Raw genomic sequence first — 24,249 nt, forward strand, 5'->3', positions numbered from 1 at the left:
AATTATTTGGGATTAATGTTCTACAGAACTGCTTCTGAGGTCTCATCAGAAATGTGACAAGAAACACCTGTCCTTCCTGAGCAGTGTTTGATTTTTAGGGCTGGTAAAATAGTACGAGAAGCGTGTGCTGCAGCACTCATTCTTTTAATTGTGATTTTGCTGAAATATATCACTGTTTTAGCACACTCATGTCCGTGCAGTTTTCTGACACTGCTTGAACAAAAGAATTCCTTCATTCAACTGTCCATTTCAATATTTAATTGAACCTTTGTGTTCATGGACTAGGCATTATGTGTGTTCCATAAGTGTTCACAGTTGTGTTAAAAGATGGATGCGTAGGTACAGGTCTTACATCTACTGATACACTTCTGTGGTAGAGAGATTCGACACGTTACAATGATAGAAGCCCAGCTGAAGAGAGTTACGCATCCTTACCTGCAGCACCACTTGTCTGGCTGTGTTTGTGGTGTGCCATTATCCTAGAGCTACACTGTGGGTTGTCACAGGGCTGCCCGAGACCAAGGGGCTTCAATCCCCTTGAAGCTTTCAAGAAGATAAGGCGGGGAGATTTCACTCCCCCTTTTTGGTAAGATCCCCAGATGAAGGGATAGTGTAACCATTTTATTCATGCTTTTCAAAGAACACAAAAGATCAAGGTAGTCAGCAGGGAGCTGCTTTTAAAGTTTCCAGGTTTGAAGTTTGCAGGTTTGAGATATCAGACACTTAGATGGTCTATCTCAACAGTTTATCTCAGCTGACCCATACTCCTTTTACTTTGACTATTAGTAACTAAACTACTGCAGTCTGCTGTCCAGCTTTATGCTGTACTAGGCAGACTCCTGAGTTTTCCCTTCTAATAGGATAGCATTATTTCCTAAACATTAGAGGTATTTGATTAACACAGCAACAGTACCTTCAGTAAATCCTACTGCCAGCTAGATTGAGTAGATATGGTTTTTCCTGCCCCTTATTTTTAACTCAATCACATGTTGTTCAACTTTTCTTTTTTCCTCAGAAACGGATTGAGGAGACAAAGGTACAACAGAATGGTATCTTGAATGTTCTGAGCTCTGCCCGATCTTCCCTGACGCAAGCTAACAGTGTATTTGGATTATTGCAAAAGAGCAAAGAGGTATAATTTACCTTCTTAACGCAAGGTTAAAAACCCCAGTATGCTGCTGTCACTGTAATGGGTAGCATAGCTGGGAGACAGGGCTTATTTGAGCCTCACAACAAAGGATCTCACGGCCCGTCCTGGATGCAAAAGGAGTGTGCCTGCACAGGTGTCTGTAAGGGAAGCTCGTTGAGGGTTGTGATCTGTCTGAGGAAGATACTGAACTGCAGATGTCAGAATCTGGGAGAAGGTCTGTGAGAAATACTGCCACGGCCCGAGGGAACAAGGGATAGGGACGTGGCACCACACAAAAGGGTTCAGACGCAGCTGAAAGTCTGGGTGCAATGCCAGTTTATTGAGACAACAGGGACTTATATAGGGTAAGGCTGAGGGGAGGATTCATAACTGGGGTGGAGCATGGGATTGATAGCCCAGGGTAAGGCAGGATTGGAAGACAGGGGAAAGGTGGGTGTAACTTATGGGTATCCAGGGGAAGGGACCAATGGGAACTCACTCTGCACTGCGGCAAACCTCAACCAATCAGTGACAGAGGAGCGGGAAAGCAGGGGAGAACAGGGGAGTAAACAACTTTTGGCAGGAAAATCTGAGGGACAGAGGGGAATAACATTAGGGTACATTAAACTGGGTATGAAACTGGTATTAAAATGGGGGATAACAGGTCAGTCCGGTGGAATAACAGTCTATTCAGGCTCCACAGATATCTCTCCACGCCTGAAATCTTTCCCAATCGCATTTTCTGTCCTCCTCAAAATACCATAAGCAGTTGTGATATTCTTGTATTTCTTTCTGGGCAATTGTTTTCAGCCACAGTCAGAGACAAAATAGTGGGCTAGAAGAGTCTTTGCTCCGACTCGGTTTTTATGTAATGGGTCTGGAAGCATAATGTAATGACTAGCAGTTGTTTCCAATAACCTGCAGAGTAAGTCAGAACATAATGTTTGTCCCCTTGCTCTGCTCAGATGCAAAGTATGTGTAACACTAAAGTAGACAAGTACAAAATCAAGCATGTACGAATAAAATAAAATAACATTATATCTTTATAAATCCATAGGAATATGAAAGCCTGGCTGCTCAGCTGGATGGAGCAAGGAAGGATATGAATGAAAAACTGACAAATATCTCATCAGCAAGCAAAGAACCATTGGTAGTGAGGGCCGAGGAACATGCCAAATCTTTGGAAGACTTGGCAAAACAGTTGGAAGAGTATGTTGCCATTCCTATAGTTGAGTAATTTTTGTACAGAGTATCCATGGTTGTAGTGGTCTGTCTGTAACTTCACTTGCTTTAATAACTGTTTGCAAAGTTAGAGAGAAATTAAGTTGATCTTTTTCTACTTCTTCACAATGTACGGAAGTTTTCTTTTTTCTCCACAAAACAGCTCTTCCTGAATTTTCACTGATTTTTTTCCCCCCAGAGGTGCAAACTCCCATAATACTGTTTTATACTGCTGCACTAACACTTCATTAACATTTTACTAACAAGAGAGAGTCCTCATGTACAGAGTAGGAAGATGTTTAGCATATTTTTTTTGTAGATATTTCCAGTACTCGTACTCAGGGATGCTTTTATGATATCAGTGAATTGAGGCAAATAATTGGAAGAAATGCTATCTTGGCAGTCTTCAGACACACCTGCTTAGCATTACTAAGGAAAAGACTTCCTATAGTTTTCTCATCCTTCCAAGGAATCTTCTAGAAAGGCAAAAATATTATGAACTTGATAGGAATCAAGTGTTTCTCTCTCCATTTTTTGTACTTTTTGTTGGAATTATGGGAGTTTTTGGAGGCCTTCTGTGGTACATCAGAACAAAACGAAAAAAAAATGAAATCCTGATTTATTTTTTCCTGTGCAAATTATTTGCATTTGTCATTACACCAATTAGAAAGCCTGAAAAAGTTAAATTCCAAAATACCTAACTCAGCTGGAAAATTCTTAGTTAAAACCCCCCACATTTTCATTAGGTTTTTTTGTTAGTTTTCAGTGTAATTTTTTTCAATTAAGACAACACTGTTCTCACAGATACAAGGCAGCTAATACTGGACAATTGTATAGTTCACGGGGAGTGGGTAGAAGAGATTTTGTCTATGGTTTCTGACTCCAGAGCTGCTGTGCTGGTTCTTGGGGAAAACACGAAAGGTCTTGTAGTTGCTCCATCTTTGTGCTTCATTAGGATGCTGAAGCACCCAGAGATGATCTGGAATCTACAGTTCTATGAATTCCTCTTAACTGAAGTGTATTTGGAGGGCTGTGATCGAGGTGCTGTATTGGCCATGTGGTTTAGTAAATTTTCTCCATCTTAATCATTTAAAGGCTGCTTTGGAGGCCCACAGTTGCGCTTTTCCACGTGCCAGAATTCATCCTGTCTTCTGAAGAATCTTTGTGTATTGTTCTGCTTCCAAGTTTGGTATTTTTGCAGAATGAAGTTACAGATCTAACAGAAAAACATTTTCTATATTTTCATTACTTAGAAAAGACTGAGTTCAGATCTGTGCAGAATACTTCTCAAAGTCCACAGCCTTTGCAGAAGACTGCATTTTTTACCCTTTTTCCCACAGAATAAAGAACAGTGCCAGGAAGGATGAGTTGGTAGGCTGTGCTGTGGAAGCTTCTACTGCCTATGACAATATTATTAATGCCATCAAGGCAGCAGAGGAAGCAGCCAACCAAGCTGGGAAAGCAGCTGACTCAGCTTTATTGGTAAGTACCTGTAAGTGGCCAAATCATGGTAAACTTATTACAACTAGGTTTTTGTTTTCTTTAAGTGTCAGAGAGGCACCGAAATCAAAGACCTATGTGTCTTGTCATGCTTTATTTGTCTGTGACCATCACATGAGTTGCTATTCTGCATGTTCAGGAATTAGCCTCGGCTCACCACTAAACAGGCCTTTCTCATTGCCTTTCTGGTGAGACTCTTCACATGAATACTGACTGTTTCTTTCAGTGCAAAATAAAGAGATCTTATAAGGCAAGCCTGGTAATCACTGAAGGTGATTTCAGGTATTCTCTTTCACTTTGCACTACTAATGCCCACAAGCTCCTCAGCAGAGGCTTAACATCTAACAGCTGTATGCTAGTCATTTCTAATGCCCCAAAATCTACCTGAAGTTTGTTAAAGACCAAGGTTGTATTATCCCTAGAAGAATTTTGATAATTGTTTCTAATGGTGATGTTCTTCACATTAGATCTTTGCCCTTGTATCGTTTGGGCTTTTTTAATTCGATTGGGCTACCTCTTTTACTCTTTAACTTTTAATATAATTATGAAGCAATCTTACAGTACCATGCTTCTGTTATCAGACTGTGAAGAGAGAAGACCTATCAGGAAAAGCTGCAAGGTTAAAAACTGAGAGCAGTACACTCTTGAATCAAGCACAGGAGACTAAAAGGACATTGCAAGGTACTAAGAAAGAAAGTGTTAGTAATAATGTTGGCACAGCGTGAGAAGCTTCCATAGAAGCATAAATTTTCAGAATTCAGCAAAGCTTTGCGTCACTTGTTTAACCAAAAATAAAACCTAGTTCTGCTACAGTGGGACATCTTGTGATGGTTAATTCCAATGGTAAAAGGTGGGAAAGTAGATGTCTTGCTTCTGCTATGCTATATACCTTTGCAGTACTCTTGCCCAGCAAATCCTGTGTCTTGTTCTTTCTTTGCAGTGTACTCAATGCTCAGTGGCAACACAAGCTTTGTAAGAGTGCAGGCTGGTCCTGCAACATCACTTGTCCAACAGAAAGGTGGTAGTTTTGTTTAAAATTCACATGGGGCATTACTGTTTTGCAGCTCTTGGTCCAAACCTTGAAGACATAAAGCAAAGACTTGATGTTGCTGATGGAAAGAAGAATACCCTGCAGATTGATCTTGTCACTGTTCAAAATAATCTCAATGGGATAAACAGAGGTCAGTTACTCAGCGACCGCTTCTGCTCTGCCTCTTTCATCTGTTCCTTTAAGAACCTGCACATGCACTTCTGTGTGTTTCAGATGACATTGACAGCATCATCACCAGTGCAAAGAACATGGTAAAAAGTGCTGAGGATGTCACAACTAATGTATGGGATGAACTGCTCCCAATTCGAGCAGATGTGGAAAAAATTAAGAGTACCTATGGAAGCACACAGAGTGCTGGCTTCAGTAAAGCACTGATGGAGGCAAACAATTCAGGTATTGCAAGTGCTGTGTGGGATCTGCCAAATCACTGTTAGGTGAACATGGTCAGTTTTGCAGTGGAACGTTTAGACATTTAAAATTTGGGCACACAGACTAAGCTAGTATTCTGAGCTTCCTTTATTGCCAGTAGAAAGGGATAGGCAGAGCAGAGAATGACTCAGGCCATCCTGTGGTACGTGTTAAAAGTTGCTGCCATGACTGGTCTCTAACGAGACTTGGAGGTCAGTGACTGGCAGGGTAACCCAGGGTTCAGTACTGGGTCTGATCCTGTTTGACATTCTCATTCATGATCTGGACGAGGGAGCAGAGTGTACCCTCAGCAAGTTTGCTCATGACACAAAACTGGAAGGAGTGGCCGATACACCAGAGGGTCATGCTGCCATCCATTTCAGGAGTACAATAATCTCTGTATAAATTGCTAGTTTAGTGAGAACTTCCTAATATTGTAGGACTAGTGAAAAGAATTCTGTCATCACTCTGCCCACTGCATTTCTGGTAATTGTGTAGTGATACCACATTTTTGCATCTTGTTTTCCTCTTCCTGTTTGGCATCTATTATTTTTTTCTTTCACTGCAGTGAAAAATTTGACAAACCAACTTCCAGACCTTTTCAGCAAGATCAGGAGTATCAACCAACAGCTGATGCCAATAAGCAACATCTCTGAGAACATAAATCGCATAAGAGAGCTGATTCAGCAGGCAAGAGATGCTGCAAATAAGGTCTGTCGTGAGCATTGCAGTCATGCTAGACCTCAGTGTTTTGCACACACAACAGTACTTTTGTTCCTCTTTCTAAATAATTTTGTTGAAATGTATGTGAAAGACCAGACATAAACTTAATTCAACAGCACCACCCAGCATTTAAAGTAACTGATGATGGGAAGCATAATAATTTGTACATAAGAAGGAGTGGATGCAGTATCATCCTGCTACACCTTTCTCCCATTAGGTTTTTTTCCAGGGCATCTCTGCAATATTTATTTGTACAACAGCCTCTTGCCTTCCAAGGTACATTGTTGTGTCTTTGACAGCAGGCATAGAGTTGGATCTGCAGCTTAGGGGCAGGGCTCTCCACCCATGTGTGGCCAGTTGAGCAAATTTGACACTGCCAAAAAAGTTGGGCAGTTCTGTGCTCTTGTTTCTCTAGCTGCTCCAAGATGTTAGAAGTTGGCTGCTAGCATCTTCTTACTAGACTGTTCTTTCTCCATTTAAGTAACTGCTGTAGGTGCTGAAGGGATAGTGTGGTCTCAGGTCCCTGAGAAGCATCCCTGAGATAATCACAAATAACCTACAGTTACAGTGAATAAGAGGAATCAGTGATCATGGTGCAAATAGCTGTAATAGGACATGTCTTTACAGTATCAGAGGTGCGTTATAATTCCCAACTGATAGTCAAGTCCAGCTAAGTGAAGCTTCAGGATGTGTATGTAGACATCTAAATAATTCACAGGCTTGCTCTTTAGAGCTGCAGGGCACATCCTTTGGTTAATTGATGTCTGAAATAAAAAAGTGCTGTGTTAAGTGAGTATTGATAATACAGATTACTGTATTATCCAGTCTGTTTCCTAATTATGTTGTTTGGTAGGATCAGAGTCCAAATCTCTAGTAATTGATGGCTAAAACATGGCTAGGATATGTAATAGGTTACTTTGCAATTAAATACAACAGTAAAGTAAGTAGAATTAGTAGAAAGAGATAATTATTATGTATTGAATTTTGTTTTTCTTAACAGGTTGCTATTCCTATGAGGTTCAATGGCAGCTCCGGTGTAGAGGTTCGACCTCCGAGCAACCTTGAAGATCTGAAAGGCTATACTTCACTTTCTTTATTTCTCCAAAGACCTCAGAAAAGATTAGACGCTCCTGAAAGGGCATCAAATAAGTTTGTACTGTACCTGGGTAGTAAAGATGTAGGTATATTTTGATATTTAATCTGATTTTTAGAACAGACATCATGTTTTGAGAAATGAATGGGAAGTGGTCTATTTTGGCTGAAGTTTATAGCTCCTGTTGGCCTATTTCTTTATAATTGCTGATATATGGTGGTAGAAGTGTTTTGTTGATTCCCTCACTGGCAAAGTAACTTTTGGGGCTGACTGCTTTGCCCTTTGATTCTTTGCTGTTTTGCTCCTTTGGAAGTTGCCTCTCTGTCATGGATACCATCACACAGTCTTGTCAGAACTGACACTTTCTGCAGCAGTCAGCACAAACTCAGCCCAACTCCTGCCTCACAGCTTTGACTCTTCTCACAGTATAAGTCACTGTGAGTTTCTCTGTTGGTTAAGAAGAAGTGGTAATTTCAGTCTTAAAATTCAGCCCTTTGGCTCTTCATTTCTTTCACTTTTGAATATGCAGAATAATGCAGACCTGCTTGTGCATTCAGGCTTGCTCCATCACCATCAAACATTTTAAAAATTTCCTGCATGCAGTTCCGGAAAGCATTTTTAAGTTTCAATATTTAACAGCAGCTGTATCTGTAGTGAATCTCACGCATACACAGAAAGCTGTTTAAAGGTAGTTGTTCTACACTGGATTTCACCTCTTTATCCCCTGAATACTGGCCAGGATATCAATTGACAGCATTTTAATTGTTACGTCTGAAATATGGTATGTGAAAGAAATATAGTATGAATTTCTTTGGAAAATGACTACTCTCAGTCACCTCAGTAGGAAACACTGTCCTTCACTGAGACTTGTTCTGAACATCTTTTTTGTTTCACAGATGTTGAGTCTAGCTTTTAGTAAAGGTGTCATGTTTTCATGGCTTTATCTGGGAGATTTTACAAATGTGAAAGTTATTTTAGCTACTGTGATTACAAAAATAAAAAGTGACACATTAATTTGTAACTATATTCATTGAATCAGTGCAGCATATAAGATTACTGTTTTTTCTTCCCAGAACTGATAAAGTTAATTCTCATCATTAGGGGGGTGGATTTCTTATGACTCATGCACAGTATGATGATGTCTCTGAGGAAGTGCTGCTGTACTTTACCTCCATTAACATTAATCATTTATTAATTATTATTTGCTTTGCTATTTTTAGGCCTCCAAGGACTATATTGGTATGGCTGTGAAAGATGGTCACCTTACCTGCGTCTATAACCTGGGAGGTGGTGATGGAGAAATAAGAGTGAAGTCATTGGTGACTCAAAGCGAAACTGAGGAAGCTGTTATGGATCAAGTTAAGTTTGAAAGGTATAAGATCCACAGTGCACAGCAACCTTCTCAAAAACCTACTAAGAACATGGTGTGGTTTTTTTTCAGCGTGATGTGATATTCTTCCTCTCTGTTTTGGTTTTAGGATTTACCAGTATGCAAAGCTGAATTACATCAGAGCAGCAACATCTATTTCTCCAGAGCAGGAAAGCCCTATGAGTGCAAGCAGTGGAGGCAGTGACACTCTCCTAAACCTTGATCCCAGCACTGTTGTCTTTTATGTTGGAGGATACCCCGCAGATTTTAGGGTACAAAGAGTTTCTTAGTGTTTTAAAGAGATTTGCTGTTAATTATTCTGTTGTTCTTACAAGTAAAGATTGGAACTAGCATGTGTAAAAGTTTATCCATGGCAGTAGGAACAGATGGGATGCAAGGAGATGCCACTTCCTACAGAAACTGCCTGGCTTGTAGCATGCAAAACTCAAAGCAGAGACCATAATGATCTTTCACTTGCATGAAACCTGAGTAAAGCATGAAACCTGTCAGCCCTGCTAAGTACTGTTCCCAATCCATCCATGTGACTCCATTATTAATTGAGCTGCAGTATTCCTAGGGTGGTATCAGATGGTTTGGAGATTATATACAAGTATATAATATTTTTAATATATATTTAGAATGTCATATTCTGTGTCTTAATAATATTTGCAGTAAGTCTTAGCAGTTAGATGTCAATGTAAAATTTTATCAGCTGATGTTGATGGAATGTTTTTGATGACATTATTTTGCAGCCTCCACCTAATCTTGACTATCCTAATTATGAAGGCTGCATTGAATTAGACAGCCTAAATGAGCATATTATCAGCCTTTACAACTTCAAGAGGACATTTAATCTCAATACCACTGAAGTGCAACCCTGCAGAAGGTATGATCCAAACATAGAAGTGTTGCACAGTTCTGTGATTTTATCATTATGAATTCTTGTCTTTTCTCATCCAGACAATTAACCACTGTAGCTAAACAGGTGATTTTTTTCTAACTCTTGGTCATTATTACATTTCTTAGAGAAAATTCTTAGTGATGGCACAATTCACATTTATGGCAGTCGCAGTCTGTTTAAAGTTAGGTGTTATAAAATCCAGATACAATTTGTGGACTAATGGGTTCAGCTCCTTTATAAACTAAATATTACATTAAGTTCAAAAAACTCACTAATGATTTCCTCTCTAAAGAACAGATGTGAGTCTGATAGAAGGCAGTGGAAGGTTTTCTCTCTGCTTGGGCTTGATCAGAATTTGACCCTATACCAAATGCTTTAACTTAAGCTTTTTTAAAACTACAACAGCAGTAAGTCCATGTGGTAGTAGTTTTTGCTCTCATATATTCACACCTGTGACATTGAATTATTACAGGTATAAAGAAGAGACTGACCAAAGCTATTTTGAGGGCACTGGTTATGCCCGTGTCACAGCAAAAGAAGGAAATGCTGACCGGGTACGGTACGAGCAGACAATTCAGACTACTGCAGATGAAGGCATTGTGTTTTTTGCAGCACATGAGGTAATGTGTGGAATGCTTCTGTCTGCTTTGTGGTCAGAGAACATCTTTAAAAATCTTGCTTATTCATGAACATGTTAGATTTAGTAGTAATTGTAAGGAAATGTCTTAAAAGTGTGATTTTTTTTTCTATGCAAAAAATTAGTAGATTCTGCTGTATGTTTAATGTCATATGGTTTAGTTTTTGGTAGTTATGCAAGGAACAGGGAGTTGGACTTGATCATCCTTATGAGTCCCTTCCAACCTGAGATATTCTATGATTCCACAATGGCTACTGAATATTCACTTTGTCAAAGCTGAGAAAAAAAATCATTCCAAATAGCTCTTCCATTAGGCCATGCAGAGAATTCAGAACTGGGGGCAGGAAAGGAGGAATGTAATTGGAATCAAACCTATGTTGGAATACTGAAATCCTACCATACTGGAAGTGCATTCGTTCCAAATCTAGGTGTGTGTGGAAACAGAGGAAGGAAAAATATTGAAAGCGACTTGGTGACTTACACCTGTAAAGGTGCTCAAAAAGGCAATGATGCTACAAATCTAGTAATGTCGTAGGCATATGGCAATCACTGTGACATGTTGTGGATAATTTTCTGTTTCAGTAGACATCTTGAAATGACTTGAAGTCCTTTAGACATTTGGAGAATACCTGGAGCTGATACCAGATCTAATAGTTTAAAGTAATTATGGTTGATTAGTGTAAGATTTAGTCTGCTTTGTGTTACCATTTCCCCAAAAAACTTTCTTGAAGAAACTAGATAGCTTCATTAAAATTATTCACGACAGTGAAATATATATGAAATTGTGGCAGTTTAATTGTGTTAGTGTTCTTTATATTGCAGGATCAGTTCATCAGTGCACTAATTAAAAATGGTCATAGAGTTTTTAGATACAAAGTTGACTCTGAACCTCCAAAAGAAATAGAAACCAACGCAACTGTAAATGATGGAACATATAAACAAGTATGTAATTTTAAAGAATCGAGTGATCATTATTTGTAAAAATACAGATTAAGTGAAACTAAATATCCTGTTGTAATGTTTAGTTGTGGAGTTTTCTTTTTCTATGAGGAAATCTAGTCACTAGGGATTAGTTTGGACATGTGAAAATTAATCTTTCTCTTGTCATGCTTTACTGTGAATAAGTTCAATTTTAACAGTAAAACCACCAAAGAAAAAAACTTTGTCAGAGAAATACTTTACATAAAGAGGACTGTGTACATTGCAGTTATTGACATTAGTTTAGTACTTAGATTAGTGTTTTCACCACCTAAGGGTTTATTTTTTCTGGGTGGACTGATCTTTATAGGGATTACTCTTTTGTAGTCTTTTTGTTGTTGCTTGTCTCCTTGTCTTCGGTCCAGCTGTTTCGTAGCACTACCTTAGTGAAATCGTAAAGACATTGTTAAAAACCTTTGATGTCCATGTTGAATTATTCTCCCTTTTCACCTTAATATATTTCCAACTAAATAGTGTAAGTTGAAGGGTCTACTGGAAGGAACTTTTATGCCCTACTGGGTCAAGTTACCTCCAGCCAACTGACTGACTTAGTCCTTGTATCAGACAGCAGCTTCTGAATCTTCAGCTGCAAACAGAAGACAAAAATACTTGAATCTTAGATGAGATTTTAGGGCAATCTTTCTGAGGAAAATAAAACCTCGCCTTGTATTTAGATAGTAAGACGTTTTCCTTAGGCATTTGCTTTGGCTAAATACCCAAATTTTGCAAAGTACTTTTGAACTACTGCAGTTATCCTGCATTTACTCACTAGTAAATGGGGGGAGGGGGAACCACCACTGAGTCCTGCTCCATGGGAGTACTTTTATTCTGCTAAATTATTTTTGTTTCTACCAAATGAAGTAATTCTCATGATTCACATATTTCAGATTAATTTGGTGTTTGACCGAAAAAGGAATATTGTTTATGTTGGTCCTGGTATTAACGCCAACATACATGTCTTCAATTTCACTGAGTACTACTTAGGTGGAATTCCACCTTTTTTACGGGAACGGTGAGTAAAAAAGACTGTAATGCACAGGCTTTGTACGGAAACTCCATCTAAACTCTGTCCTTAAACAATTTCTTATGCACTCAGTCAGGTATCTTATGTGACATAAAAAGAACAGATGTGTAATACATGATCATCATCTGTGATTTTTGGCTAAGGGTGTGATCTTTGTTGGAGTGTATCCTGAAGATTGGGTTTGATCAGCATGAAGTATGTGTACGCAAGAAAGGTTGTTCTTGTGTTGTCTTTCTATTTCTTATATTGTCAGCATTTATAGGCTACTATATTGGTGTGTACTTTGAAATACTAGGCTACTGAACTCTTTTTCCTTCCACTCCCTGAAACCAGCTTTAATATATCCACACCTCCATTCCGGGGCTGCATGAAAAATGTGAAAAACCCAACCACTGCATCTGTTATTTTTGATGAGACTTTTGGTGTCAGCAAGAAATGTTCAGATGACTGGAAGGTAATAAAAAAAGTTCCTTGAAAACTTCTCCTCGAGTTAACCACAGTCTGGTTTGCCTGTAAATCCTGGACCATTATGTTTTAATTAAGTCAAAAATTGTATTTGGTTAACATGTGACTGCATTAAAAGAACGTGGGCTGGGTACAAAGATACAGAAGAAATGAGACACCATCCCTACTGTGACAGCTTGCTCCAGCATATAGTCCACCCTCTTATTTAATGCTGTTTACAATTAGGAATTCATATTTACCATGTAAGCTTGTTGGCTTCTAGTTGCTGTTATTGATTAGGCTGGAATACTTAGTTACTTAATATTATTCTGGATCTTCCCTCTCATCAAGGTGTTTATGATTCCTAATTAAATGACCTCCCAACCTTTTTTCTTGGAAGATCTTAGCTGACTATTTCTGCTGAAGTCTCTCATTGTAAGGCTATTGCTCCACTCATCTGATTGTTTTGTAATTATTTTCTGTGCACCCTTGAGTTTTACCCCATTCTTTTTGAAATGGGACAATGTGACATTTCAGTGCTGGCTTAACCAATGCTGCATGGAGAGATGAAAACTATCCTTCTGCTTCTCCTTACTGCCGCTTACATGGTGCATTATCTCATTTGCCCTTTTTTACTATGGGCTTGCACTGTAAGTTTGTGCTTGTTTGCTTTCCCTTCTTGGCATCTAAACCTTTCACAGAGCAATTTCTTTGCAGGCTATTTCCCAGTGCAGAGGATCTGACCTTCATTCTTCATATCTGTGCAACTTCTCAAGTATTAAAACTTGTCTTGTTTCAGAAGGGATAGGTATATTCTGTCTTATGACTCACACAGTTTCAGTTATGTAGCTCATCTACACAGCTCCATAGCCACTCACTTTTGTGTCCCCAAGTGTGAAAACTTTCAAAGCCAGAGCAGCTAGAGACGAACAGTTCATTATACTCGGTGTGCTTTAGAATTTCTCAGATCATAGTTAATGCTGGTAAAACCAATTCAGTCAGTGTGTTCTGTACTGAAATAATGGTGCTTGTTGGTTGCCTTGTGCTTGGTTTTGACTGGAGTTGGTCACAATTATGTTGAGTGGGGCAGCTGTTGTCTCATGTTTCCGTTTCCTCTGATTAAGAGGAAAATCACTGAAAACATTATTTTCTCTCTTTTCAGCTTGTCAGATCTGCAGCTTTCTCCACAGAGGGAACTCTGAGTCTGAGTGCAACAGGTTTCCCATATCCCAATGATTTCCAAGTTGGCTTTGGCTTTCAGACCACGTCTTCGACTGGAACACTCTTAAATTACAATCTACGGGTATGAAACCTGTTCAGCTTTGCGTATGTGATTGGTTTTATCTCTGAATCAGTCTTGTCAGTTTCTGTTCTAAGTCTCATGTATATTCCTGTATTTAAGGCAAGAAATGGCTATTATGATCATCTTTTGAGCATGGCATCTTGAGTGTGTGTCATAGGCCAGACAAACTCATCCTGGCAATTTCTTCACTTAGCCAGCAAATAGTTTCATCAGTGACTGAGCTTTGAACTTGAGCCTTCTGCAGACTAGCTTGTGCACCTAACACCACCATCCCAGTAAGAAAACTGTTGCCGGATACAGTTGGCTGGAAATTTTCTCAGGAAAAATAGGCATTCTGCCCACATAGAAAGGTTATCGTGATCAAATACGCAGAGAAAAGCAATTGATTTTGGCTATGATTCCTCAGAAAGCAGGGAGGTTCAAGCAGAACCTCATTCTTGCTGTCTGGAGGTGTTAAGAAATGAATGCAAACCAGGCATTTTAGAAGGGGAGAACTGACTCCTCTGCTTTTTGTAAAAATAAACAAGTAATTGTTTGGTACTCAGAGTGCAGAAGTATTTTAAAACAGAAACTGTGCTAATTGCGCAGAACTCGGCATAACATCTCATACTGGATGACTGAGAAATGCAGATTTAGTGTAGGAAAATTTGCTTCTTACAAGCAACCACTGAGAACTGCATTAATGGCAGAAGCAAGAACTAAAGGCTCTTGCATTTGGCTGATGATTTTGTGGGATTCTTTTATAGCCTGATGTTCTTACCATCTTTTTGAGACCTGGCTCTGTAATTGCAAAGATGCAAGAGAAGGAAATCAAACTGGAAAAGAAATACGAGGATGGGTCACTGCATTATGTGACAGTAATAAAAACAGACAGCACGTGAGTCCAGTTCTTTATGTGATTCTATATGTTGTGGTTGAAGAAAGAAGATTCAAATTCTGTGGGACTTGTTCTTTAGATAAATAGCTAAATATGGTGTCTGCTAGGAAAGAATACTTTAATAATGAAGGAAAAGGAGATTTTTGGTCTGTAAAAGTACGTTTTGGTACCTCTATGGACAGCTGTTTCAACTGTACCCCACTATGCATGTCTTTTATAGGTTGTGTGAGTTTTGACTGCTTGTCTAGCTGGAGCTTTGGAGGCTTTGGAGCTCTTCCTCTTCCCATAACCTTTACCACTGTAATATAGGTGGTTAAATGACTGGGGAGGAAGCAAATATTGTGTCTGTTTTTTCATCAGTGGTCTTCTACACAGATATCAGAAGAGACAATTTACTGAAAAGCTCTTAAATTATATTGATTTCTGTGGAACACATGAAATTACAGAAGTGTTAGTTGAAATGGAAAGTTGTAAATAGTTGGCTATAACTTTGGGTGATTATAACTTGATAGTCTATAGTAGCTATTGCTCACAGGTCAAGTGCACCATTTAGACACAAAGAATTGAATCCTGTTCCATAGATGTCAATGACAGTTTTTTCAGGAATTTCAGCTGGACCAGGATTTCACTGTAGGACTGAAGTATGAGCTTCAACTCTTGCGCAGTATCTAGTATGGAAAAGCAGGGCAGTTTCACTGCAGTCAGTGAGCACATCCTGAAAAAAATCCTAGAATTAAGCTAATGAAGCTCTAGCGTAATTAAAATGTAACAAGAAAACACATCTGTCAAATGGTTCTTTTTTATATATATTTCCTTTTGTGTCATAACTATTTCTTTATATTTCATGCTTATTTGGATTCACTTTGTTTCAGAGTACTTCTGCTGGTTGATGATGAGTCAAATTCAGAATTAGTTGACTCTCCCAGGGCATCCCAGGAGTCAAACAGACCTATAAAATTTGGTGGAGATAGTTTTGAAGGTTGTATCTCCAACATCTTTATAAAAAGGTATTTGGCCTAGAAAGAATTTTGTTTCATGCATTTTATCTTGTTCTTCTTCTTCGATTATATTAAAATCACTTTTTGCTAAAATACTTTTCTTCTGTATGTGTGAAGCTTTCATGAATTCATAGCTTTGGTGCCCTCAAATATTCAGTTATATTATACATGATATCAAGTTGTAATTAATCTGCTGTTCAGATGTAAAGGAATTTTAGTCTGAATCATACCTGTTTAGTAGTCTGCATAGTGAACTGGAAATGTCCCAAAAAGTATCCAAAAAGATCTGCCAGATTGTATTGTTATGGCTCCCCAGGGAGCCGGGTAATGAAAGGAGCAAAGCTACTGACAGAACCAAAACAGTTACACAAACAAGTGAGAGCATATGTTATAGAAATCATGTGCCTGATTTAGTTTGTCTCTTTTCTTCATGTGTTTGCCTGGTTATTAGAGACATCTTATAGGCAAAATTAAGAAGAAAAAAATATGCATAAATATATTTCTAGAAGAAAAGCTTTCCTTGACGCATAAGTGATGTCCCAGTGGGCTTTAGTGTTAGCTAAGTTTTGCTGAGTATTTATACATGTGTAGAGTTTTAAAAAAATGGTTTGGCTTGGAAGGGACCTTTAAAGATCATCTGGTTCCATAACCCCTGCAACAGGCAGAGGCACCTTCCACCTGACTGGGTTGCTCAAATTCATTTAAAGCACTGCAAGACAATGAAGTAACCTGCATATTAACCTCTCCATCAGAAAACAAACTTGGAAAATTGTTTTTAGTAAAAAAATAGATGGACAATTAATATTGTAGCTAGTCTGATTGACTGAATAGAGAACAACCAGCATCGAAGGAGTTCAGGTTTTACCCTCAACTCTATTGCTTTTCTCATAGAAAACCAGGGACAAGGAACTTCATTGCCTTTTCTTGTTGTAAAGTGTTTTGTAATTTACTGATTAGAGATGCTGTGTACAACTTAGAAAATTATACTATTACTTAATATTATGCTTTATACACATGGGAAATTGGTTTTGACAGTCTTTCTGATAATTTGGCTCTAATACTAAAGCTGCATATGAAGCTGTGATGGGCTTTTGCCCCTTGACAAAACTCATTAGAACATCTTATTTAAAAATGAGTGAATCATGGACTGAGCAGCACCTGATGTTGCCATTTTTTCTTGATCTGCTGTTGGTTTTGAATAATTAACCAGCAGAGTTTTATAGACTGATCCAGAATCTTATTTAATAAGGACACTGTAATTTTTTTCTCTTTTTTTCAATGGCAAAGTTTGTTTCTTTCTTTTAAATTGATAGCTTTTAGCAAAAAATACTTTATTTAGAAAATATGACAATAAAAACATTGGAATTTTTCCACATTCAAAAAGAAATGGGCAGAACCATGGCAAATATGAAGTTTTTACAACATTGAACATACATTTTTCTTCGAAAAATAAAAATCAGTACTTTAACATTGAATCACTGGGAAATCTATTTTGTACAGAACACAGTTTTACAATATATTATTGATTACACTAAGGAAAAGGAATGCTGCCTCACAACACTTTCTGCTTTCATCACTACAGGACAGGTCAGCTCCCTGAGGTTCAAAATCTTGTGAGTTATACTGGCAAGTCTCGTGTATCCCTTGGAGCTTGCCACAAACACGAGAACCTTGAGCCAATGCTGCTGAAGGAATCTGAAAATCCTCTCGGGTTTAAGATGCTCAAGGTATGCTTATTGTTACTGTCATCTTCACTCCATATTGCTGCCAGGGCTTCGTCTGCACAGCCATCATTTGCAGAACTGAGATTTGGATGTTCTTATTTTCCTTCCATCTTACATCGGAAGAAAGTTCTTACTGTTTTGGAGTTTCATGCTAAACCCACACCTATCCAGAATGACAACAGCTTTTCTGTCATTCAGAGAAGGCTGTTGACTGCCTCAGGTGGGAACTCTTAAATATGTTGATTGAAATGTTTCTATTAATATGCATGCATAGTAAATGTTTCAATTCTGTCTTACACGAACAGAATGAAAAATACCTTGATTATTTGAAAGCTGCTAACATGCAAAGCAACACAATACCAGCTCAGTTACATGTCAGCAGTGAAGCATATCTCCTTGGAAGCATCCCCAACAGTTTCATATCCTACATGTTTTCTCCACTGTTATCTACAGACAGGTAATACAAATATTCTCAGTTCTCCTAATACTTGAATTGTCAAAGCTGCTTGAACCTTTGAGTGCCAGGTGTTGGGATTTTCTTCTTGCTTATGTCTTGGGCCATAACAAAAGAGTGCTTCTAAAGGTTCAGGCATTTTTTTTTCTATGCAAACATTTACCTAAACTGAGTACATTGAATGGGATGTAGTAGACAATTACAGTACATCTTGATGCCAATTCCTAAGCCTGAATATGTCAAGTTTCATTCACATTCAGAAATGCAGGCAGTGTAGAATGCCATGATTCCACCCACCCAAATGCCATTCTGCATTTCACAAATGGGGATTTCACTAACATTTTTCTGGAGAACAGAGAGAATACAACAACTAACAAAATAGACCTGTACTTGAATATGCTTACTTTCCACTACAGGTTACATTGTTCTGTAGATGTACGGACTCGATCATCAAGAGGATTAATAATCTTCATGGAGGAAAGGTCTGAGGGCTCTTATGTGGCCCTCCGCATTTCAAAAGGACGTTTTGTCTTCTCACTTGGCTCTGGAGGAAAACAAATCAAAATCAAAACTAGTATTAAATACAATGATGGGCAATGGCACACTGTAAGTAGTATGGCACAGGAACCGTGGTGAAAGCACAACTAGCATTCAGCAGGCACAGCTTATTGAATTTTTAAGATATTAGAAACTCAGTTTTGGTCATCAGAAGTTAATTCCTATGTCTGAAAGTTCATGTGGTTGACAGGTCTCTGAGAGAGCTTATTGAGACTAATAGTTCCAGCAAGTTATTTTCAGTTTAAGTATTTCAACAATGTGGTGTCTAATTTAAAGACAGAGAAAATCTCCAGTGGCTTTCATTGGCCTTTGGGTTTTTCATTCTGTTATGTTTGCACCCTGGAAAGGTGGTCTTCAGCACAGATGGGAAGAACGTCCGCCTTGTGGTTGATGGTCTAAGGGCCCAGCACAGAAGATTAGCAACAAATTCTGCCATCAGCATTAAGCCACCAATCTACGTGGGAGGGCTGCCATCACTGAACAAACAGGTAAATAATTGACACATCCACCCACACACACTCCCCATGCTGCACTAATTACATGTGAAAGTGTTTAATATGCAGGATTTCTGTGCTGAAGAGCTTTGGGGGGTATTTCCAAGCACCAGGTGAGCACCATCTGTGACTAGTGTTTGCAGTTGTGCATTACAGATCTTTTTCCTCACCTATTCACACAGCCTTCATCTGGACCCATGTTTTCAACATGTGTTGCTGAGACACTGATGACAACCATGTACTGTTTTCATTTTTATTCTTTAAAAATGGAGAAGACCAAAGTCACATTTTTAATTCCACAAATACCATCTTTCGGCAGAATATTTACCTCAGTGGAATAAGCAATAATCTATAGAGAAGCAAAAGAGCAAATTGAGCTAATTCTCATTAAGGAATTATGGATGTAGAACTGGATTTTAATCTGAAATGTATGTGGTTTCTATTTAAAAATGGGACAATTAATGATCCAGGGTATTTTATAAAATCAGATATAAGACTCTTAGGAAGGGAAGGGGGTATTTGAGATTTCACAGTTCCTCTTGCATTGTCTTTTTGACACATCATTGGGGACGTATCTGTTCTACAAGCAGGAGTTATGTTAATTCAAAATCAACTGTTACTTTCATGTTTTAAGCTCTTTTCTTAGACTTTTGAATATCTTTTCTCTGCATTTAAGATGGGTTTTAGGTGTCTTTAGTGCCAGTTGGCTTTCTATAGTACAACAGTCCAAAAGAACTAATGTTTGGTATTATTACTAAAAAAATTACCATAATGTTTAGTATTCATGTTTTGAAATATGCTTTCAGAATATACCAATGAAGAGTTTCAAGGGTTGCCTGAGGAATTTTAAGGTGAATGGAGAAGTTATGAATGCACCTCTGCAAAAAAATGGCGTACTTCCATGTCTAGATGTTCCAATGGACACGGGGATTTATTTCTTTAATGAAGGAGGATATATCAGCATTGGTAAGCTGTGTAGAGATTATGGTATCTGGAATTATGTCTGAAGTGTGTATGGTACGGGTTATTTAAATTATTTTTATATGATTTTCCAATTCCGTCCTCCTATGATCATTCCTCTACCCACTGTTTATTTGTCCACAGGTAATTTGCTGTTGGGCTTGGATTTTAGTATTGTATTTGCCATTCGACCAAGGAGTTCAACAGGTATACTCCTCCATGCTGGAAGCAAGCAAGACAACTACTTGACTGTTTACATGGAAGGAGGAAAGGTAGGTACAGACTGTTTCCACTTCAGCTGTATTTCCCTCATTCAGCAGGGAGAATTCTGACCTTTTTGTGTTGCTCCTTTTCTTTTTGACAATAGCTTAAAAGATAACTTTTTTTACAGGTCATTGCGGCTGGAAATAGTGGTGCTGGAGAATGCCAGACATCAGTCACACCTAAGAAACCTCTGTCTGATGGACAGTGGCATACCATTGCAGGTACATTGTACATACCAGCTCTTCTGAAGCTTTGAAGAGATAGTGGGCACAGAGCACTGTAGCTCCAGATTTTATCAATCATTTCACTTCTGTTTATTCTGAGAATACTCTTTAGAAAAATGTAAGTGTCTTGTGTTAATTCAAGGTTTTACATAAGATTTTTTGGGGGGCTCTCTTAAGCCCCAGACTACTTAGATGTGTCAGCCTGACTTTGAACTAAAACCTGTTTTTCCTATGAGTTAAATTTCAAGAGAGATGCTATTTAAAAATAGTGCCATATCTAGTTGATTCATTAATAGGGTTGAGAAGGAGTTCTCATTTACCTGCTCCTTTGCAGTCTCTCAGAAGGAGAACACTGTGCAGCTAGAGGTGGGCACAGAGAGTAGCTCTACCACTGGACTTCGACCCTCTCCTCCTAGACGTGTGTATCAGCCACTCTACTTTGGCAAAATACCAGGTAATATTATTGTGGGTTTTTTCATTTTTTTTGGTGTATCTACTCGCTTTTTTCCTTTCTAAAACAAAGGTCCAATCGATGCATGTAGTCCTATATCATTCCCCCTCTTTTAAAAGCCTTACAATAATTAATGTTATTTAAAATAATTTTCATTTTATTAACTTGGTCTTTCTACGTTGTTTTTTGTAGCAAATTTGGACACCCCGTGGCTTCCAGTTAAAGACCCATTTTTTGGCTGCCTTCGGAGTATTAACATCAATGACAAACATGTCTCCACCAGGAGAATTTCAGAGATTCATGGTGCAGTGAATTTGCATGGGTGCCCAGCAAAGTAACTGCTGTTATGGTTGATGTACACACATCAGGTGGTGTCTGATGAAGTGTGAATGGTGGTGTGAATGGTGGTGTGAATTCCCTTTTTGCTGGACACCACCAGTCATCAGGCTGGTTATTCTGAACAGCCAGTGAGCAAATGCATCCTCTGGATGTGGACTGCGCCAAAGCAAATGAAAAGTATTTGCTTTGATAAACTCCCTTTTAAATGTTATTGATTTCCAAGGTAATCTGTTGCGCCTTTTGAAATATATGCAGAAAACATAATTGTATATACCCTACCGGGCCAAATTCTGCTCTCATCCATAACAGCATAAACTTGAGCTACTCCAGTGCCTTAATTTTGGAAATTTGCCTTAATGTTGGTCACCTTGAGAGCAAATTTGATCCATTAATATAAAGAATTTTATAAAAATATAAATCTCTTTGAATTGTTGTTTATACAGAAATGTACATTAATGTTAAAAGTAATAATAATAATATAAATGGAGTTTGAAGCACTTTAAGGAGTGAAACTCTGGGAGTTTGTTACAATAGTAGGAATTGTGGGGCCAAATAAATGCAGAATGTTCCTAAAACCGTCCAGTTTCTTGTTTGTTTTTTTCAACCTGGTGGGGGTTTTGTGTGCTTTTTACAGTCTGCTAAATCCTGCTGGCTTTATCCAAATGTTTTGGTAGCTTTAAGAAGCTGGTTTGCCTGAATAAGCAGGTATCCCTCATCTCTGTTTATTTCAATTTGATTATCTAAAAATCTCAGAGAGTCATTTTTTTGCAATCTTCAGAGCTAGAAAGTCTCCTCCATAGGCACTTTTTTTTCCTAATAAAATGAAGACAAGTTATATCAAGAATTGCAGCTGCACCTGCTACAATTATGTAGCATAAATTACAGGACTAAACCAGCAAAACTGTTTTCTTTGACATTCAGATCTTTACTTTGTACCTGATTGTGACTCACAGTGGAGGGCACGGAACACAGTTTGCTTTATTCTCCTGAGTAGAGGGCTGGACTGAACAGACTTGACATGGCTTCTTCCACTGTCGTTCAGAATCAGCATTTTGATAGTTAATTTTTTCCCCAATGCCCTGATGCCAATCTTTTTTTTTTTTTTTTTTTTTTTTTTTAATGAAAACCTTTTCTAAGGCTGGTCCTTGATGTAGACAGGCATGCAAACAAATCCTCCTTCCCACCTAATGCTCCTATTTTCAACTGCCTTCTTGCTCAAGGTGCAGCAGTGTGTCCTTAGAGTGTGTGAAATGAGGTGCAGGCTGGATAAATAGAAGATGCCCGATACACGGCCCTTTGGCTTTGGTCATTAATCCCTTTTCAAATTTTTGCAGCTTTGCAGGTCCTTTGCAGCTTCTCAGGGCAGCAAAAGTTTCAGAAAGCTGTTCACACCAAATCTTACGTTGCTTTCTCTTCTATGGCAACTCTTTTACAGGTAAATCTCTCTCCATGCAGAGGTTTCTCAGCTGTAAAGCTAGTTCTGGAAGGAATGGTGAAAGCATACCAGGGTTGAGGCTTCTGAGGGAGCAGAGGATTGGCGTGTAATGGCAGAGCCTTCTCTCTCTCTGGAGATGCTCTGCAGAAACATATTCTCCTGAGACAGCCATTGGCCTAAAGGTGATGGGGTTTGGAAATCACCTTTTTGGATAGCAACAACTGAATGATCTCCTCTTGTAAAGCTCCCTGCCTTTGAAGTAGATTCTGAAATACTCATGTTACCAAAACTGGAAATACCCAATTGATTTACTGGCCTCAGTCAACATTAACAGTTTCCACAAGGAGAAAGGAAGAACGGTTAAATTTTATCATGCAGTTCTCTAGTAACGTTGCATATCTCATGCCCATCAGACTCCTTTCTGCAGACTGCTCTCTGCTCTCTGAAGCAGATTTTCTCTAATCACAAAAAAAGCCATTCCTCCTTCCCTTCCCTCCTCACAAAAAGCAATCATGGCAAAGATTTTTGCATCACATTCTGGAGCCAGTCCTGGATTTCGATTCCCTTCCATTTGATTTTATTTTATCAGAAGTGGTTTTAATGCTAACAAGAAGAAATAAAAAATGTATAAAGACTTAAGTAAATGTAAGATATAATGATCAGTAAGTATTAGTTCCAATACAATACTAATGCATAAGAAGGAATTAAGAAAGTCTCTTTGGTTTTAAGGTTCTTTGTGGTAGTGTTTTTTTCCCCATATTTTTTTCAGTTGTATTGCTTCCACACATTGTATTGCCATCACACATTGTTGGGATAACCAATAAAAGCCAACTAGACTTTCAGGTTTTGTACTTTAACATAGACAAATCTATATCAGGCTGATGAACACTTAGTAAAAAGCTTTTTGATCCTGAAGAGCTAGTGGATGATCTTTACATGAGGAAAGAAGCTGTCCTGTTTCAGTTGATGAAGACTTTTTATTACTGAGGAAATCCATGTGGACAGTGAACTGTAATTCATGCATTTTCTCTTCTGTGCTTAGAATATTCTGGTTTGTTTTTTTTTTTTCACATGGGAAACAACTTCTGGTAAACAAGAGCCTGAATTTTCAGGTATTTCAGGTACGAACAGTAAACATCATTTCAATTGTAAAGATTTCTCCTCTTCAGGTTCACCAGGAAAGATCCCTGTTAAAGGCAAAATAAACAATTCACCCAATATATTTTATAGCAGAGCAGAGTGACTAAATTTTATATTAAAATAAAGTGTGATGAGAATAATATTATAAGAGTGAATAGCAATGTTAGTCTTAGGTAAACACTGTGTCATGGGTTTTTTTAATTGTTAGAAGTAGTAGTTCCAAGGCTTTCATCATCAGTGTTGCCATCTGACAATAACTTCCATGAATTATTTTTCTCCTTTGGTTATAGCATTTCAGGTGGACTCCCAAATCTATCAATTCCCATGTTAAAATAAAATACTCCCACAAGAGAGGCTTTCCCTGTGACATTTTATTCTATAGTCATTATGCTATTTGTTATTCAAGCCTGTAATTAAAACTAATATTTTCAGTGGTAAAAAACCCACAGTTCCAGTCATCCTTTCTAAGCTTGTATTATTACTCATTGCTTGTTTTCAGGGGTGCAGAGGTAATACACCTTGCATTTTGCTTCATTCACCTTAAAATTAT

The 24,249-nt window shown here is 38.3% G+C and overlaps 1 protein-coding gene across 1 annotated transcript in view; it reads left to right on the forward strand.

Moving 5' to 3' along the window:
* The window catches only part of LAMA3 (laminin subunit alpha 3), a 112,023-nt gene extending 90,340 nt beyond the window's left edge, over positions 1-21,683 (forward strand). Inside the window, exons 52-78 of the mRNA XM_027638907.1 lie at positions 1,016-1,132; positions 2,187-2,338; positions 3,691-3,832; positions 4,432-4,531; positions 4,915-5,031; positions 5,115-5,294; positions 5,878-6,020; positions 7,033-7,209; positions 8,346-8,497; positions 8,604-8,766; positions 9,247-9,380; positions 9,868-10,015; positions 10,855-10,974; positions 11,898-12,022; positions 12,368-12,488; positions 13,641-13,781; positions 14,528-14,658; positions 15,531-15,665; positions 17,239-17,383; positions 17,686-17,837; positions 18,251-18,440; positions 18,740-18,880; positions 19,693-19,852; positions 19,991-20,118; positions 20,238-20,331; positions 20,669-20,788; positions 20,978-21,683. Coding sequence (XP_027494708.1) covers positions 1,016-1,132; positions 2,187-2,338; positions 3,691-3,832; positions 4,432-4,531; positions 4,915-5,031; positions 5,115-5,294; positions 5,878-6,020; positions 7,033-7,209; positions 8,346-8,497; positions 8,604-8,766; positions 9,247-9,380; positions 9,868-10,015; positions 10,855-10,974; positions 11,898-12,022; positions 12,368-12,488; positions 13,641-13,781; positions 14,528-14,658; positions 15,531-15,665; positions 17,239-17,383; positions 17,686-17,837; positions 18,251-18,440; positions 18,740-18,880; positions 19,693-19,852; positions 19,991-20,118; positions 20,238-20,331; positions 20,669-20,788; positions 20,978-21,123 — 3,774 coding nt within the window. The 3' untranslated portion in view covers positions 21,124-21,683. The remainder of the gene's footprint in view (positions 1-1,015; positions 1,133-2,186; positions 2,339-3,690; positions 3,833-4,431; positions 4,532-4,914; positions 5,032-5,114; positions 5,295-5,877; positions 6,021-7,032; positions 7,210-8,345; positions 8,498-8,603; positions 8,767-9,246; positions 9,381-9,867; positions 10,016-10,854; positions 10,975-11,897; positions 12,023-12,367; positions 12,489-13,640; positions 13,782-14,527; positions 14,659-15,530; positions 15,666-17,238; positions 17,384-17,685; positions 17,838-18,250; positions 18,441-18,739; positions 18,881-19,692; positions 19,853-19,990; positions 20,119-20,237; positions 20,332-20,668; positions 20,789-20,977) is intronic.
* Positions 21,684-24,249: the final 2,566 nt, after the last annotated feature.

The sequence above is a fragment of the Corapipo altera genome, unplaced genomic scaffold (genome assembly GCF_003945725.1).
Source record: "Corapipo altera isolate COAL_440 unplaced genomic scaffold, ASM394572v1 49, whole genome shotgun sequence".
Taxonomy (NCBI): Eukaryota; Metazoa; Chordata; class Aves; order Passeriformes; family Pipridae; genus Corapipo; species Corapipo altera.